Source organism: Boleophthalmus pectinirostris, unplaced genomic scaffold, assembly GCF_026225935.1.
Source record: "Boleophthalmus pectinirostris isolate CB_2022bp ecotype Guang Dong unplaced genomic scaffold, ASM2622593v1 HiC_scaffold_9, whole genome shotgun sequence".
NCBI lineage: Eukaryota > Metazoa > Chordata > Actinopteri > Gobiiformes > Gobiidae > Boleophthalmus > Boleophthalmus pectinirostris.
Window position 1 is genome coordinate 16,955,653 of NW_026571541.1, and position 15,955 is coordinate 16,971,607.

Below are 15,955 nucleotides of genomic sequence, written 5' to 3' on the forward strand. Positions count from 1 at the left end.
TTGTTGTTATTTTTTATGTATTTGTGCAGCACTTTGGAAACAGTTTGTTTGTGAAATGTGCTATATAAATAAAGTGGATTGGATTGGATTGGATTATTAGAAAGATTAACCTATCTGTGTCAGTAATTCTCTTCTTCTGTTCAGTCCAAGCAGAGTTCATCATACTCGGACAGGGACACCACAGAGGAGGACTCAGAGTCTCTAGAGGACATGGACTTCCTGAGCAGGCAGAAGAAACTTCAGGCTGAAGCTAAACTGGCCCTGGCTATGGCCAAGCCCATGGCCAAAATGCAGGTGGAGGTGGAGAAGCAGAACCGCAAGAAGTCCCCCGTGGCTGACCTAGTAAGCACTAGCAACGTCACACAACTAATTAATTAATTCATACAGAGTAAAGCATCAACTCTAGTGTTTAGGGATGTTAGCAGTCAGAAGACATCACAGTTACTGTCTATTTCAGTCACTCAGAAATTGCAGAAGTTGTAATGAAACTAAATACCACCGTTTAACAACAAGTTTTCAAAATGGGTTTACCGGGTAGCCATGTAAAATTAATTGATTGATTAATTGAATTGATGTACAGAAAATAAAAATGCGTGCCAAATTAAGTTTTTGTTTCACTATAAAAAATGTAGTCAACAGAATATATGGAACAAATTGGGATTTTTGCAATATCTACATGAGATGATGTGACTTAATCCTGGTATCTGCTTGATTCATGGTAGTAGTATGAGTTAACAAACAGAAACTCACCCTCCCCTCAGCTGACTGAACAGTAACACAACATAGTAAACACCTACACACAGTAACTGTAACATCCTGCTGCTCCGTGCGCTGTGGTGAACCACAAAGGCTATGAAAGTGAAAGAGAGGAGGATCTGAGATGAGACACAGAAAAAGAATGTGAACCAACCAGATGGGAGGTTTGAAATAAACAATAACAAATGTTATGCAGTGATTAGGAGACTACTGTTTCATTTTGGAAAGTGAAAGTATTTAATAAAATTTTCAAGACAATTTGTGGTGAAATCTCCAAAGTTTCCAGGACACTTTGTTGTGCTGCACTGAGGGAAAAATGTGTATTTCATTCCCCTTTTGTTGTGACAAAACAAATGCAGCTGTTATCATTTTATCCCTTCATGTTACACTAGACTGTAACTTTGAAGAAAGAGATATTCTGTTTATTAAAATGTATTTACACTATCTTGTGTGCCAGGATGTGAAGACTGAATAAATCCTATTTAGTACACTACCTTAAGTCATGATAGTCAACTTACTGAGACTTAAAGAGGTTATGCTAAGCTGTATGAAACATCTAATGTTTGCATGTTAAATTCTGTGTATGTGCAGCTTCCACACATGCCCCACATTAGTGAGTGTCTGATGAAGAGGAGCCTGAAACCCACTGACCTGAGGGACATGACTGTGGGACAGCTCCAGGTCATAGTCAACGACCTGCACTCCCAGATCGAGAGTGAGTCCAAAACATCCACCAGCTCACCTTTATCCCTCTCTGCAAATACATGAGTATAGTATTTTGTAAATGTAGTTGTTTTCAGTCAGTTTATTTTTATTTTTTCCTATTTTATGCACGCCTCTTATTATATTTTACTACTATTATCATTTGTTTATATTGTTTGATATTTCCAAGACACAATCATTGTTCACTGATAATGCCAAGAAAAACTCTCTCACTCTCTCAGTATGAACCCTATATGGTGATAGCACTTTGACAGTAATTAGGTTGGAAATTTTGTGTGTGGTTTGAGAGAAGTGTGTCATGACTATGCTGAACTACTGTTGTTTTGTTAAACTTAAATCTACATAAAAAATCAAAATGATAATTTCTTAAGGTATATTCCACAAACTGTTCTAAAGTTTATGTATTATTGTATTGTATAAGTCATCAAACACCTGATACCAAAGGACCAGGTACGTTTGACTTGAAAATGCTTATCTTTTTTTTTTTTAATTCCAGGTCTGAATGAAGAGCTTGTACAGTTGCTGCTGATTCGAGATGAGCTGCACATGGAGCAAGATGCAATGCTAGTGGACATAGAGGATCTTACCAGGTGATTTCATGCACATCCAATACGTCAACAAAATGATAGAATCTATTGTAATTAAAGATATATTGATCAGAGCCAGAGCTAACTTCTATCACCATTTTAGGCCCCCAATCCTAGATCAGAACAGCAAACAAAAAATGTTTTGCTCAGTTAGCAAGCCATAACAAGACTGTTTAGAAACCACCTTACCTGTATGCATGACTTAGTATGATTATAATGTGATATAAATGGGGATTTCAGAAAGTATCAAAAAGAAATATCACCCATCAGGTGTTAAATAGGTTTGCACCAATCCAACTTTTTCAGTTCTAAAACTGATTTTGATACTACAGCTGTAATTATATGGCCATTCCCAATTATATGGCTTTTATCAACTGTTACTAGTGCAGAGACTGAAAACAGTATTTATTTTCTTTGCCCAAAAATAAAACAAGACAAAACTGATCCAAATGTGTTATATAGCTGTTATCTATTTTTCACGATACTATAGAACAACTTTTTATAAATAAAAGTATAAATATTATGACCAGTAAACAGTCTTATTATATGATTTTTTATGCCAAACTAGGTTATCAACTGAACCAATATTTGGAAGTTGATATCTGATCCAGGAAATTTTTCAGTATCTGCACCGTTATTAGATACCAGTTTCTGATTGGTGCATCACTAGTGTTAACTGTGACAGGACAGTCCTACTTTTTTAACAACATCAATTCAATTAGGGCCCTGTGTCATGATTGGAGAACCAGTGTTCCTTTGTGGCTTTTAGACAAATGTGAAGTGAAGCCATTGTGCACCTCTGGGTCAGATGCAACCATCATAGTCTATGTATCAGACAGTCCTGCTCTTATCAGAATCCGAACCAACTTTATTGTCCCAGAAGGAAATTTGTCCTTGAAAGTACAATCAGCTGTAAACAGAATAAACAAAATGACAATGATTCACTTAGAATATTTCAGCAAAGCAACTAAGACATGTCTTCTCTTGTAGGCATGCTGAGAGTCAGCAGAAACATTTGGCTGAAAGGACCCTATCCAAATAACTGGCCCCTCTGACCCTTTCTCCTCATCTGAGCTGTGCCCTGGCCCGCCCTGTCTGCAACTGTCCCATGTGTATCCACTCCACCCTCCAGGCTTGTCCTCAGTATCTCACTGCTGTCCCCCACTCCTCCTTCCTGTCCGCCCAATGCTCCTTATATTGCAGAAGCAGCACAGGTAGACAGCACTCCTCTCATTTGCTTCTGTGGTCTATCCAAGCACCGCTAAAGACAGTCGGGCACTTCTTACTTCCTGGGAGAAGAGGAAATCGTGTGTCGTCATGGATAATGTTCCAAGCTTCCTGTGCAGTGATCAGCCTTGCTTTGCTCTAGTTTATTTTTCAACTGTATACATTTGCCACTAAATTATAACTGTCAATGCAAATATGTGGGAAAAAATACTAGTGTAATAATAATTAGTTGAAAGTCATGCGAAAAAACAACATTGTATAGAAATAAAAGATGATTTTTTTGACACCATGGTCAGTTGGAAAATAACTTTCAAGTATTCTCAAGTCAATCTGTTTTTATTCTGCACAAATGGTAGTTTTCAACTGAGAAATGTTCTTTTGAAGGTGCTAAAAGAGTGTAAAGGAACAATGCCTGCCTTGTAGTGAAATCGTAGCTTTTGGTAAGTCACTCTTCAACATTTTGTGAATGTTGATTTTCGGACACCAGTCATTTGAAACAAATAAGTGTGTTAATATTGTTTTCATCCTACTGTATTGAGAAATTTTATTTGAGGGAAGAGATGTTTATGTACAGATATGTAAAATAAAGATCAACTTTGTTTCATACATTGGTTGTTTGTTGAGTGGAATCTTGGGTTTCAATAAGCTTCCTCTTTCACTAGAGAAATCATGACCACACTGGACACAGCCTGAGTCACTACTGTCTCAATACTTTTTATAAAGTGAAACTATGTCATATACCAAAACACATTACTACAAACAAAGATGAAAAGTGTAGACCCCCAGCACTGGTCTCATGTTGACTAACAAAGCACTTAGGATTACTCAAATTACTAATAAGTGGCTGATAGCCACATGTATTGTGAGAACTCCCCCTGTAGTGCCAGGGGCACTGGGTGACTACTGGGCTAAGCTAATTCAAGAGTCATGTCAAGTTTCATTCATTGGTCACCCTGATGCTGAACCAATGTGCAGCCACAGAAAGGCCAGAAAAAACCCATAAACCACTCTGTCTCATAGTTTCAGTGAGTTCCTGTCACTGTAGTGAGTGAATCACTTTCAGAAATATCTCATCCCCTAAGAAAAGTCAAATAACAGCAGTTAACCATGCAATTAATCATAGCAACATCGAAGCACTGACATTGTTGTTATAGCCAGTATCATTCATTCACACAATACTGAACCTGGGTTGCCGGTGCCTTAACCAGCATATAGAGGAGGAACTATATAAGTTTCCAGTGGTGGAAGAAGTACTCAATTTTGTTATTTAAGTAAAAGTACAGATACTGGGGCAAAAAATAATCAAGTAAAAGTAAATCATCTTAAGTGACAGTTTTGAAGTACCTGTTTAAACATTTACTTGAAGAGTAAAAAGTAAAAGTATTTTGTGCAGACCTAATGAAACTTCAAATGTATTGACTTTGATAAAGATTTGTGCAAAATTTTGTTCAACAGAAACAATTACATTTATTGTTTGTTTTTTTTAGCTGTTCTTATTTGTATATTTTTGTTTGCTCAAATTACAAATGTGTTAAAAAAATACCCCCTTCAAACTTTTCAGCAGGTATCAAACTATAATAAAAAAATACTTTTACTTTTCAGTCCTCTTTACAAATATAGTGGAGATATCCGATCCTAAGTGTATAGTATCCACTTTAAAATTTATTAAAGTAAAGTACAGATACCTAAAGTCTTTACTTAAGTGCAGTACTTGACTATTTTTACTTCCTTACAATCCTCTGCTGCGAGTTTCTCTCATTCCCAGTATATGGACAGCATATATTACTAAATATGAATCATTACAGAGTATTACATTAGCACTGACTGATGACTGGCTGCAGGTGCTGGGATTTAGGTAGTGAGGATTCGGTTCAGAGAAGTCCTTTTATTTAAACATAAAATGCTGGATTTCAGCGTCAAAACAGGCAACCGAAATGAAAGACCCGTGATGCTCATTCTGCTTTCTGATTGCATAATTATCTTGAGAACCAAATTAGCACATAAATAAATGGGGCATCGAGTTCAATGAGTATATCAGCATTACAAATGTTTTCAGTGGCTTTGTTAACATGCATACCAGAATCTTCTTATAATCTGATTTCTGGACCTTGAAGATTATAGCCTATAGGCTGGAGTAAATGGCATGCAAATCGCAAAATCTGATGTGAATAATCAGAGGAAATTATCAGAAAGAATATACATGATTTTGTTTAAAATATCAATGTAATAGTTTTATAACTCAAAAAATCTGACAATATTCAGATTTCAAACGTATTCGCAGCGAGTTATATTTGATTTGAATTTGTTACCTCGTATCTGGGGGCAGTTAAATCTAAATCTTACATTGACCTACAGTTCCTTTAAGGAAGCATAAATGTATAGCTTGGTTTGCAAATCAGTCACAATGTAGCCTAGTGTCTAAAAAAGCACCCTGGTGACGTTTTGCAATTGGCACAAAAATTCTCAATTAGCGCGGGAGTGCTTGTGATTGGACAGAAGTGGAAATTACATATTACGTTTTAGTTACGTTTTTAGCTCAGAGTAAATCCTTCAGTGGGCTGGAAGAGGGAATGCCCCAGCGGTGTGTCTGTTGTATAAAAGAGATGACAGGCATGGATAGCGAACTGAGCTGAGGAATCGATATTTGCATCTTACACATGGCTAACCTTCATATCTGTAAGTTAAGCACACATTGTTCATTGGAATAGAAGTATTTTGCATGGCAGTGAATAGACTTATTGTTTGCATCCTGTGTTTAGACTTTACAGGCTGCTTGCTCCTGCTGATGCGGAATTATCGCATATCTGTCGCGCATCCAGTGCGCACTGATGGCACAAGAGACAGTGACCAGTGCGCTACGCTCTTCAGAAGTTTACTGCTTGACGTCTCCGGTCTCCTAAAAAACGTGAGTACAAATAGCGTACACAGTAGGAAATAGCCGATGGCTGACGCCTCTTGCTTACATGTATTTAGATTTTTAGGAATAAAAATGGTCCTTCATAAAACTGCATGTTTTGTTGCAGGACGTTCTGTGGCATGGAGTGATTTCAGACAGAATCCATCCAACGAATTTTTCTGACACCGTGTTGGCCTGTGCGCCCGAGCCTTTGAAGGAGGTGATTGACGCCCAGGGTTTAACATACTCTGTATACTGTGTGTGTGTGTGTGTGTGTGTGTGTGTGTGTGTGTGTGTGTGTGTGTGTGTGTGTGTGTGTGTGTGTGTGTGTGTGTGTGTGTGTGTGTGTGTGTGTGGGGGGGGGGTGTGTGTGTGTGTGTGTGTGTACGCGCGCGTTTCTTGTTTAATCCAGTGTTCGTATTTCAATAGAGCACGATGTGCCGCACACAAAGAAGTGGATCATTTAATAAGGTGAGCTAATTTAAATGCTTGTAATCTAGTAAATTATAATTTAACTGAAAATTCAATTTCTGTGTAAAATCTGTTTAGAATGAATGTTGGAAGAACATTGTGAAGGACTTGACCCACTATGAAGCCATGATCAGCTCTTATATTAAACTAGAAAACCTCAGACGTCCACAGGAGGAGGTTCCACCTTTGGAAAAAACAGTGCAAATTATACAAAATCTGCTCAAGGTGTGCATCCAACATGTAAAAACAGTGCACTTAAATACACACATCCTAAACTATTGTTGCTCTTATTCTTACAGTCCTGTCCATGTACATCAACTAAAGACGCATCTGTGGAGGAGGTGAGAACTAACTGTCAGTGCATCTCTCTCATTGTCAATGCTTTTGTTTATGTTGTTTCTATATTTTGTCTCAGGATGTCAGTCGTTTGTGGACCAGGGACTCATACTCAAACAGACAGCAGATGTTGATGATGATGAGGGCTTTCCACATCCGAACCATCACATTTAACCGGGCTGTGGGCCATATGGCATCAGGAAAACACAAATGAACCCAAGACCCTTGTTGACAGTACTACATTTACCTTCAGATACACTGAGACAGAATAAGCTAGTTAAATGTGACACTGGAAAGACTATAAGGAATGTATCACATATTTATGTACTATTTATTATTTATTCTATTTATTAAATAAAGCATTTTATATATATATATATATTTTTTTCATACTATTTCCTAACATGTCCTCATGGTTGTAATAGCTCTAATTCTTTAACTTCTACTATGTCTTAACCCAAGAGAGCAAGAAAAGACCAAGAATAAAAATCTGTTCAGTCAATATATTTTATTTACAAAGATTTGGAAGGACTAACCTGAAATAATGCACTGAGAAGGAACCAGTGGATTTGACGTAAACGATATACTATATTCATACATAAAAGAACCATATTCCAAATAGCTTCACATTTTAATGAGTGCAGACTATGGAACAAGAAAATGAGAAGCCTCAAGAGGCAGTACTAAAAACATATACATGATACATACATATATTTTATTTGTAAATGAATAGAATAAAACACCGTACAACTAAAGAGCTAAAACCACTTGACAGCTATAGCACCCCAAGATCCACTGAGATTAAGACACATAAGAGCAAAGTTACACATTGTGTAACTACTCATGTAGCTGCACTAACCAACGACACTTAAGCAGTGGTGGATGAAGCACTCAATTTTGTTATTTAAGTAAATGTACAGATACTGGGGCAAAAGGTTATTCAAGTAAAAGTATCACATGAAAAACTACTTAAGTAAAAGTATTGAAGTACTATTTTAAAAATGTACTTTTTTTAAATTTTTTATTTTTAGAACATTTAGAATTTTGCTGATTTTAACTGATTCAGTGGTTTCTTCATTTTTCTAGCCATTTTTCTAGTCATTTATGTGTTTGGTTTGTTCAAAGTTGGGACAGAAACTCAAATTAAATGTGCTAAAAAATAAGTCGCGGCCATTTCAGCAGGTCACAAACTATAGAAACAAGAACCTTTTACTTTTCAGTCCAGATGTAAAATGTGGTGGAGTAGAAAGTACAGATACACATTCTCAAATGTAGTTAAGTAAAAGTCAAAAGTATCCACTGTAAAATGTACTTAAGTTAAGTATAGATATCTACATTTGTACTTAAGTCAGAGTTTGACACAAAGACAGAAATGCCACATGATGTAAAAAAGTATAAAAATAAATAAAAAATTAAGTACATTGCGAGGAGGGTAAGGAGTATTTTACAATAAAAACTGTATCAACAAAAACAAAATAGCTTCCACAGTTTGCAGTTTAAAACACTGCAGTAATTAGAATGTAATATACTGGCTACAAAGTGAGCTACTTACACAATGGCATTTGCCCTGTGGCAATGTCATTACTACCCCCAGTACCTATCGCTAGATACCATTTATTGGTCAATCTACAATCCTTACAAAAAACATTTTTACAGAAACTATAAAAATCAAACTAACACCATGTTTCTGTATTGGAGCATAGACAGTGCCAAAAAGGAAAACATTTGGTCCAACACTGGAGTTTTTCCTCCTGATTTTTATCCCTGATTGAGAAACAGTAACATCCCAGCAACTGTAACTCCCTATTTTTGTGTGTGACAGTCCATCATACCTGAAAAATAGAACAATGGTTATCATTACAAAAATCTCACTCTGACGTTCACATTGTGAACAAAAAAAACAAAAAAAAATAAGTTGGTCCACTTATTCTCCACATATTTTCAAATTTTGTGTTGCCTTCTTGAACCCTGTACACTTGCTTGAATGGATGTGCTTGTCTTTGGTTTTATGCATATAGATTGTGAAATATGCTACTTTGAACTCTTTAAGTCTATTTTACATTCTCATCTGTAATGGCAATACAGAGGAAAGCATTTGCATTTCAGACAGACTAACAACAAAAACAAAAACAACTTTCAAACAGCAGGTGGCAGCACTGAATTTTGTAGGATATCAAAAGTGCTGCATGGTATTTTGACATTGACATTTTCAATACTGGTACTATTACCTTCCAGTGTCAGTATGAATTCAATAGGTAAGTCGTCCAGGTCTTTGATGCTCCTCCACAGATGGGAGGGTGTGGCCTGTCCTGGACCCCTCCTACTCTTCCACTCCACCAGCATCTTCAGCTTCTGCATGGTCACATCCTTCTCCACCGTCTGAATATCATCCAGGTCCCGAGAGCTCAAATCCAAATATATGGCCACCTGTTTCCACTCCTTCCCCAGCTGTTTGGCCACCTGCAGCAGCTGCCTCTCTGACATATCTTGGGCCTGAGTCTTGGTAGGTTTACATCCATCTGTAGTGGGACACACATGTACAGTGAGGGACAGTGTGGGAGAAAAATGTTTGAGAAATGAAGCGCTTACCTGGCTCATCCTCCCATCGTGACTTTTTACCATTAGTTTCTTCTTCAGATGGACTGCTGCTTCTCCGTTGGCCTGAGCAAACATGAATGTTTGTTGAACCCATTAAAGTGAACCAAGATTATGAATGAAAACACAATCTTACTGAATATTCTCTTTCGAGGCTTCTTTTCTGTATCCACACAGTCACCTAAAGAATATATTGTTTAGCACAGGTAAGTTTTGGAGCATATTTTCAATTGTTAAAATAATTATAGAAGTGACATAGTGTTAATGTATGCCGTGCAAATACCTTCTCTGATGGTAGCAGACCAGACTGTTGCATCAGTAGACGTCTCTATAAGAGACATTTTAAACGGAGGAGGCTGCTCAAAAAAAGCCTCAAAATAACCCTTCATTTTTGTCACTGCAAGAGTGAATTTCAGCTCCTGTTTGAACATGAATCAGGTAAAGATTATTTGAAATCAATGCGATTTTATTATTATGATCAAATGAAACCTATGAATTGACCTGAGGTTTGACCTCTCCCTCTGGCTCACACAGAAGACGGTAAGTGCCTTCATCCAGTTTACAAGTGGGAGGTTTCTCAATGCTGATGTAACGGTTCTTGTAACCACGTACCTGATTGCGAATGTCCTAGCAAAATAAACACAACATGTAGTTGAGCAAAATAGCTCCCTGCCTAATGATCATGTACATTTTTACTTTTACTCACATTAGCTCATATTCTCAATCAAATAAAAATGATTATTTGTAAGAAATGTTTGAGCATTCCAGGACAAAATTATACTTAATGTCTGCAAAAATGCAAATGAATATCTAGAGGATTAATGTAATAATGTAAAAACACAAATCCATTTAGAAAAGCAAAAAAGCCCTGGCTTTTTCACAAAATACATGTTACACAAGATGAAAAAATGAATGGGGATCTGCAACTACAACAAAATAACTAGACTGACAATTACTAGAGTGAAACACAAAGTTGAGTAATGCCCTACAAGTCCAACCTATGTTTGAGGTACAAGAACACTCAATGTGACTGTTGACAAACTGTTCATGAAAATTCTGGAAAGTCAATTTGAACACTGCAAGACTGAAACCATTGAAACCACAATTTCTCTTCCTACCTTAATGTCAGAGGGACTGTTGGTGGCCAGATAGATGTGGAAACTGTGGCAGTTGTCACTGATGGCAACCTGTTTGTAAATGAGCACAACCCCGTGGTGCTCCACCGGCTGGCTGGTCTGGATGATGGGACCCACGGGGGACAGTGAGGTCACATGCCACTTTACATGACTGCCTGAGTGGTCCACTGTGGGCTCAATGAAGGGACGCTGATTCTTTATGTGCAGAACACTGAATGTCCGGTCACTGTCTGGATCTAACAAAAAAAAGTTTTGTAAAATAATAATATTAATTTGCACAATTAAAAATGATTTGTATAAACATACTAAAATTATGCAGTTTCCATTTATTCAAAAGGAGTATTCACTTTTCTGTGTCAGTTTGAATAAATACTTGACCATTAGACTGTGTAGCTTTTACAAAGGTAAATTCATGACAGTAGTTTTCACTTTTTTTTTTTTTTTTTTTTTTTTTACAAATGATTTATCATCAAGATCTTACCTGCAAGACAGACAGAGTGCGGAAACTGGATAGACTTGAGCACAGATGCATCTTTATTCACCGTGTCCACATTAAAGATGGGACCAGCAAACCTCCAGGAGTTCTCCAGAAACGCCCCAAATTTGGTCCAGGACAAGACTGAGTATCGTACCACGACTGGTTCAGATGCCTCAAACACGAGTCCAGTCACATTGCATTCATATGTGCCCTCTCCATCCAGCTCGACTCTGATCATACAGTGTAAGTAAATAAAAAATGTCCAATAAGAACAAAATGAGCATACATGAGTTGTGCTACATACTGTAATCTCCCCTTTGCTATCCTTATGGGTGTCACAAGTTCTTTTCCATGGCTCTGCAGAATCAAACAATGAATAAGTATGCTGTCAAAGCATGTATACAGAATCCATTATCATATGCATGCTCGTTCACCTGTTGTATTGCCTTGCATTTTTCACAGCAAAACTTGAAAGGTCGATCTTCTGAAATAAGTAAATAAATAAATCAAAATCTGCATCTTGTCATTAGTTAGCGTATAGCATAATTTGGATTGTGTGAACTCTCTTGCCTTTGTCTCCATTTGCTTCTGAAGAAAGATCATCACCATCTGCTGAACCTGTAACAAAATGAAAAGTTACAGTTACAGTTGAACCACAAACACTGAATAAAATTTTTCAAGATGAATATAAGGGAAGCATGACTATTATGTAGAAAGACCTTGTTCATACAGTGCAATGAACTACTTTACACCATACATATTTTATTGACCAAAATATGTATTGATAAATACATGCTTGCTTATATAAAAGATATGATAACTCCACAATAGTTTACAATATCTACACACAGGTAAAGATTTTTATGCATAAATTTGAGCATAAATTTCAGCAGTTGTTTGATCAGAGCACTCTTCAGTTTCTGTGACAAGTGAGAGAACTTAATTAATGGCAGAAAGAAAGGTTTTTTTCACTTCCCCTAATTGTTTGAATTGAAATATATAACAATAACAAAATAGTATAACTGTAACACAAAATGGCAAATGCACATACGCCATGGTAACATGAATCCAAAACAATAATACTACTACATCTTTGCAGTGTATTTCTAGAAATTATGATTCCATTCATGAGCCTAACTTGACAGCTTTTGAGAACAGCTCTTGAATTCTCACCTGACACCTTTTCCTCTTCATCGTTGTCCTCGTCCTCTGAACTGTCTTCACTGGATGACTCTGTGTTATCTTCAAAGACCAACAAATTTAGTTGTTCTTATTAATTTTTCAATCAAAAGTGCAGATGTGTCTAGAACTTGGGAACAAGTATTTATAGGACTTAGTGGCTCACCTGCACTGGTGCTGTCACTGTCTGCTTGGTTATCTGAAACATAATTTCACATGATTCAAGATATATACAGATAAGTTAGATAGAGAAGTTATTTTGTGGCTGTGAAAATAAATCTTAGTCTAGACTCATAAAACATTTCAAATTTAAGCCAAGAAGTGAGATTAGCTTTCACAAAAGTACAGAAGTCTTACATAGTGCAACATTGTACCATAATATAAAGCCATAATATTTTAAGTAGTTCTTTTAATGCTTTCATTCTGAGCGGCAATAAAGTGTGGACCACAGCATCTAACAGAGAGCCTGTTTGTCTAATGGACAGAGCCCATCTCCACAGGCTAAAGTAAAAGCAAATGCAGCAAAGGCTTGGCTCCTACCCACAGCCTCACCAGTTTGTACCCTCCCTTATTCTGCTCTCTCCATTAAGTTTTGTGCACCCATAAGCCAGAATCTTCTGGCACAGAGAGCCAAGACAGTTCAAACAGATTCATTCAAACACTACTACAGTATAACACTGTATGGAGGGTGCAGACTGCCATCTTCTGGCACTCCATGGCACAGGCAGTAACAATCAGAGATTTCCTATTTTTCATTTTCCTATCTCAATATTTTAACTTGTTTAAAGAAAAGAAAAGAAAAAAAATAATATATATATATATATATATATATATATATATATATATATATATATATATATATATATATATATATTATATATTTTTTTTTTTTTTTTTTTTTTTTTTTTTTTCAAAATAACCATTAATCACTACAATACATACTACACTTACACATTAACTTTGCACTTTTCAGTACATTTGTTGGCAGTTCAACAAATATTTTTAAAATATGGGTTTGGCAAGGTTGTAATTTAAAAAAAAATCTCAAATTACTTTTTACAGGAAGATAGCAGAAGCAATAGTACTGCCACAATATTCAAAATAGGGAAATTCATTCTAGCAACACACGCACATGGAATGAAAACTAAAGACCTAGAGTTAGAGGCCTATGAAATATGAGCAGAAAACGGTGAGGTGTTTACCTTGGTCCTGAGGGGCAGGGATATCACCATCGCTGTGGGAGATAAGCTAACAGTTATTTATGGAGTAAGGATACATACATTAAAGTGACTGATAAAATGTGGAAACACCTTTCATGAAATATAAAGCAGCTGGCTACATATTGGCTTACTATGAGATTTGTTGTTACATTTGTTTATAAAAAAAAGTCTTTATTAAGATTCTGGATACATTCATCATCTTCATGTAGGTCTAATAATATTTTGTAATTAGACTACTTCAAACTAAAAATAAATATTTGGGTGAGAGGCAATAGCTGTCAGTTGGCAGAGGACTGGGGAGACCTGTTGATGCAGGCTGAACAGGATGCAGCACGTTTTATTGTCAAGTCCAGAGAGGACTTAAAAGTAGGTCACATGCAAACCTTTCCTGCTTTTCCTTCATGAGTTACAAATGAGCAGGCTGTTGATAGAAGTGTGTGTGCCGATAATCATTAAAACTTCATTGCAGACTTGTAGATAAGGGTTATTGAGGAGTCATTTTATATTGTCTGTGAGTTATGATAACGACAGTGGTTTCTCTTTGTGAACATTTGGCGGTTTGTTTTCACTCCTCCATTTGAGTCTCTGCAGCTCTGTGTCTGCAACAGGAAGTCACACATGACTACAATTACTGTCTCCACAATATTGTTTACATTAAAGCAAGATGCGTATACGCTACATATACCTGAACAGAAAGAAAGGCTGCACCTGATGAGCTGTTTGCCCTTTGTGCCTGACTTTTGTAAATGCGTGTGGGACTTTTCCTGGCGTGTGTACTGACACCAGGCAACCTGACTTTGTATTCACTAGAGTTATGAGTCACCACTGGTATCAGGTCACTTGTCTGTGGCTTACAATGTAAATAATGCTGCATGCAACAATAGTGGCTTTTCCTCTATTAAAAATGTTTTAACTGCCTATAAAAAGTGTGTTAGCTGTGATATTTATAATTCTGTTACAGTAGAATACATTTGAATTAAAGGGCACATATTAGGCCATTGTCTGGTTTATGTTATAATGTTTTCTCATCACAAATATGTCTGGACTGGTGTTTTGTTTCATTCAGACATGTTTTACACACAAACCCTGGAAATGTAGACAGACTAATAATAAAGGATTACACAAACGTGTGAATGAAACAACTCAAGTCAAGTTCATTATGATATGAGCACTGTGATCATAATTATTTGGATCGAAGGTTTTGTTGTGTTGTCATAGTGGAAGTGACACACACAACTGTAGCGTGTATGTAACAGCCCTACTAAGACAGCTTAACTCCACTTTCTCTTCCAGTATCTAGTCTAGTATAAGAAGAATATCTATTCGTTTAAAATAATGCTCACTAATATTACACAGTTAAAGCCTCAGTGGCGCGGGAAGGTGCTGGTGCTTCGTTTTGGCACCACGCGCGCATCCACCAAGCGTAAAAACCTAACCTATTATGACCACTGTTATTATTGTATTTTTAGGATTTATGGTTGATGGTTAGGTAAGTCAAAAAAGAGGAACTCATACCAGTCTTCATTTGAAGTAGCAGCGCCGCAGCTCGCCATCTCTGCCACCATCCTGACTGTAACCAAATCGCGTTGCTCTCTTTATCCAGTGGCGGGTGCGCGTAAAATCCTCGAATGATATTCGATCCCAGTATGGAGATACCGTTGTGTTGTTGTTGCTATAAATTTGATAATCATTCACCTAGTGGCCAAGCAATATCGAACCTATTTCATGTAGGCTGGTGCAGAGCATGCATGCCTTTTTCACATAAAGGCTTTGAGAAGAAGACAAGCTGGTAACCTATGATCTTCACACCTTTGAAAAGCATTCATAATCCATCTGATTTTCAGAAATGCTGCTAGAAAGGAAGTCTAACTAATGACCTTTTTTTGCACGAGCCAAATTCCATCTGTTTTTCTACAACTGCGCATGCGTAGAATAAAAGCGGGACCAGGCAGTCGAGGGCATTGCATCTGGGAATCACCGTGAGTGCGTCTCACTTCTCTTTCCTCGCTCCTCTCTATGTTTCTTCTGTCAATGAGACGTCCTCACCCATTTCCTGCGGAATCGAGGAGAGGAATCAAGGAGAAAGAGGCGAGGAAAGAGAAATGAGATGCGGCCGGTATGCTCGTCGCGCATGTGCGTGGGAGGATCGGGTCTGCGCAACATCCCGCCCATCTCTCCGCTGTGCAATTTAAAAAGAAACTAAAACTTTAAATAGTGAACAGTGAGCACGAGGAAAACAAAAAGCTGAAGTGTTTGTGACACAGTTAGGTTTGTTACAAATGTTACATTGATAATTTCGTCCATTGAAGCTAGCCTAATTAATGTCTAAAGCAAACATGCTTTTGAGTCGA

The 15,955-nt window shown here is 37.1% G+C and overlaps 3 protein-coding genes across 7 annotated transcripts in view; 2 read left to right on the top strand and 1 right to left on the bottom strand.

Annotated features, from left to right (window-relative positions):
* schip1 (schwannomin interacting protein 1) overlaps positions 1–3,897 on the top strand; it is a 170,125-nt gene extending 166,228 nt beyond the window's left edge. For all 4 annotated transcript variants that reach the window (XM_020928709.2, XM_055166574.1, XM_055166573.1 and 1 more), the window contains 4 exons: positions 145–342; positions 1,348–1,471; positions 1,976–2,069; positions 3,057–3,897. In XM_020928709.2, coding sequence (XP_020784368.2) covers positions 145–342; positions 1,348–1,471; positions 1,976–2,069; positions 3,057–3,108 — 468 coding nt within the window. In that variant the 3' untranslated portion in view covers positions 3,109–3,897. The remainder of the gene's footprint in view (positions 1–144; positions 343–1,347; positions 1,472–1,975; positions 2,070–3,056) is intronic.
* Positions 3,898–5,853: 1,956 nt separating this feature from the next.
* il12a (interleukin 12a) lies at positions 5,854–7,371 on the top strand. Its single transcript, XM_020928479.2, has 7 exons — positions 5,854–5,969; positions 6,053–6,198; positions 6,317–6,409; positions 6,619–6,660; positions 6,739–6,885; positions 6,960–7,001; positions 7,076–7,371. The coding sequence occupies exons 1-7, from the start codon at positions 5,951–5,953 to the stop codon at positions 7,208–7,210; spliced, it is 624 nt and encodes a 207-aa protein (XP_020784138.1). The 5' UTR covers positions 5,854–5,950; the 3' UTR covers positions 7,211–7,371.
* A 629-nt stretch (positions 7,372–8,000) lies between these two features.
* On the bottom strand, positions 8,001–15,748 carry si:dkeyp-97b10.3 (uncharacterized). Of its 2 annotated transcripts, none has more exons than XM_055147990.1 (15): positions 15,120–15,748; positions 13,587–13,618; positions 12,551–12,583; positions 12,379–12,447; positions 11,776–11,823; positions 11,640–11,686; positions 11,510–11,562; positions 11,209–11,435; positions 10,710–10,963; positions 10,093–10,218; positions 9,875–10,010; positions 9,728–9,772; positions 9,586–9,657; positions 9,225–9,515; positions 8,001–8,828 (listed from the first exon to the last, which is right to left on the bottom strand). In XM_055147990.1, the coding sequence occupies exons 1-15, from the start codon at positions 15,167–15,169 to the stop codon at positions 8,800–8,802; spliced, it is 1,512 nt and encodes a 503-aa protein (XP_055003965.1). In that variant the 5' UTR covers positions 15,170–15,748; the 3' UTR covers positions 8,001–8,799. The 2 variants fall into 2 exon arrangements, with proteins under 2 accessions (XP_055003965.1, XP_055003964.1); XM_055147989.1 differs by having other exon boundaries at positions 11,640–11,689; positions 15,120–15,747.
* Positions 15,749–15,955: the final 207 nt, after the last annotated feature.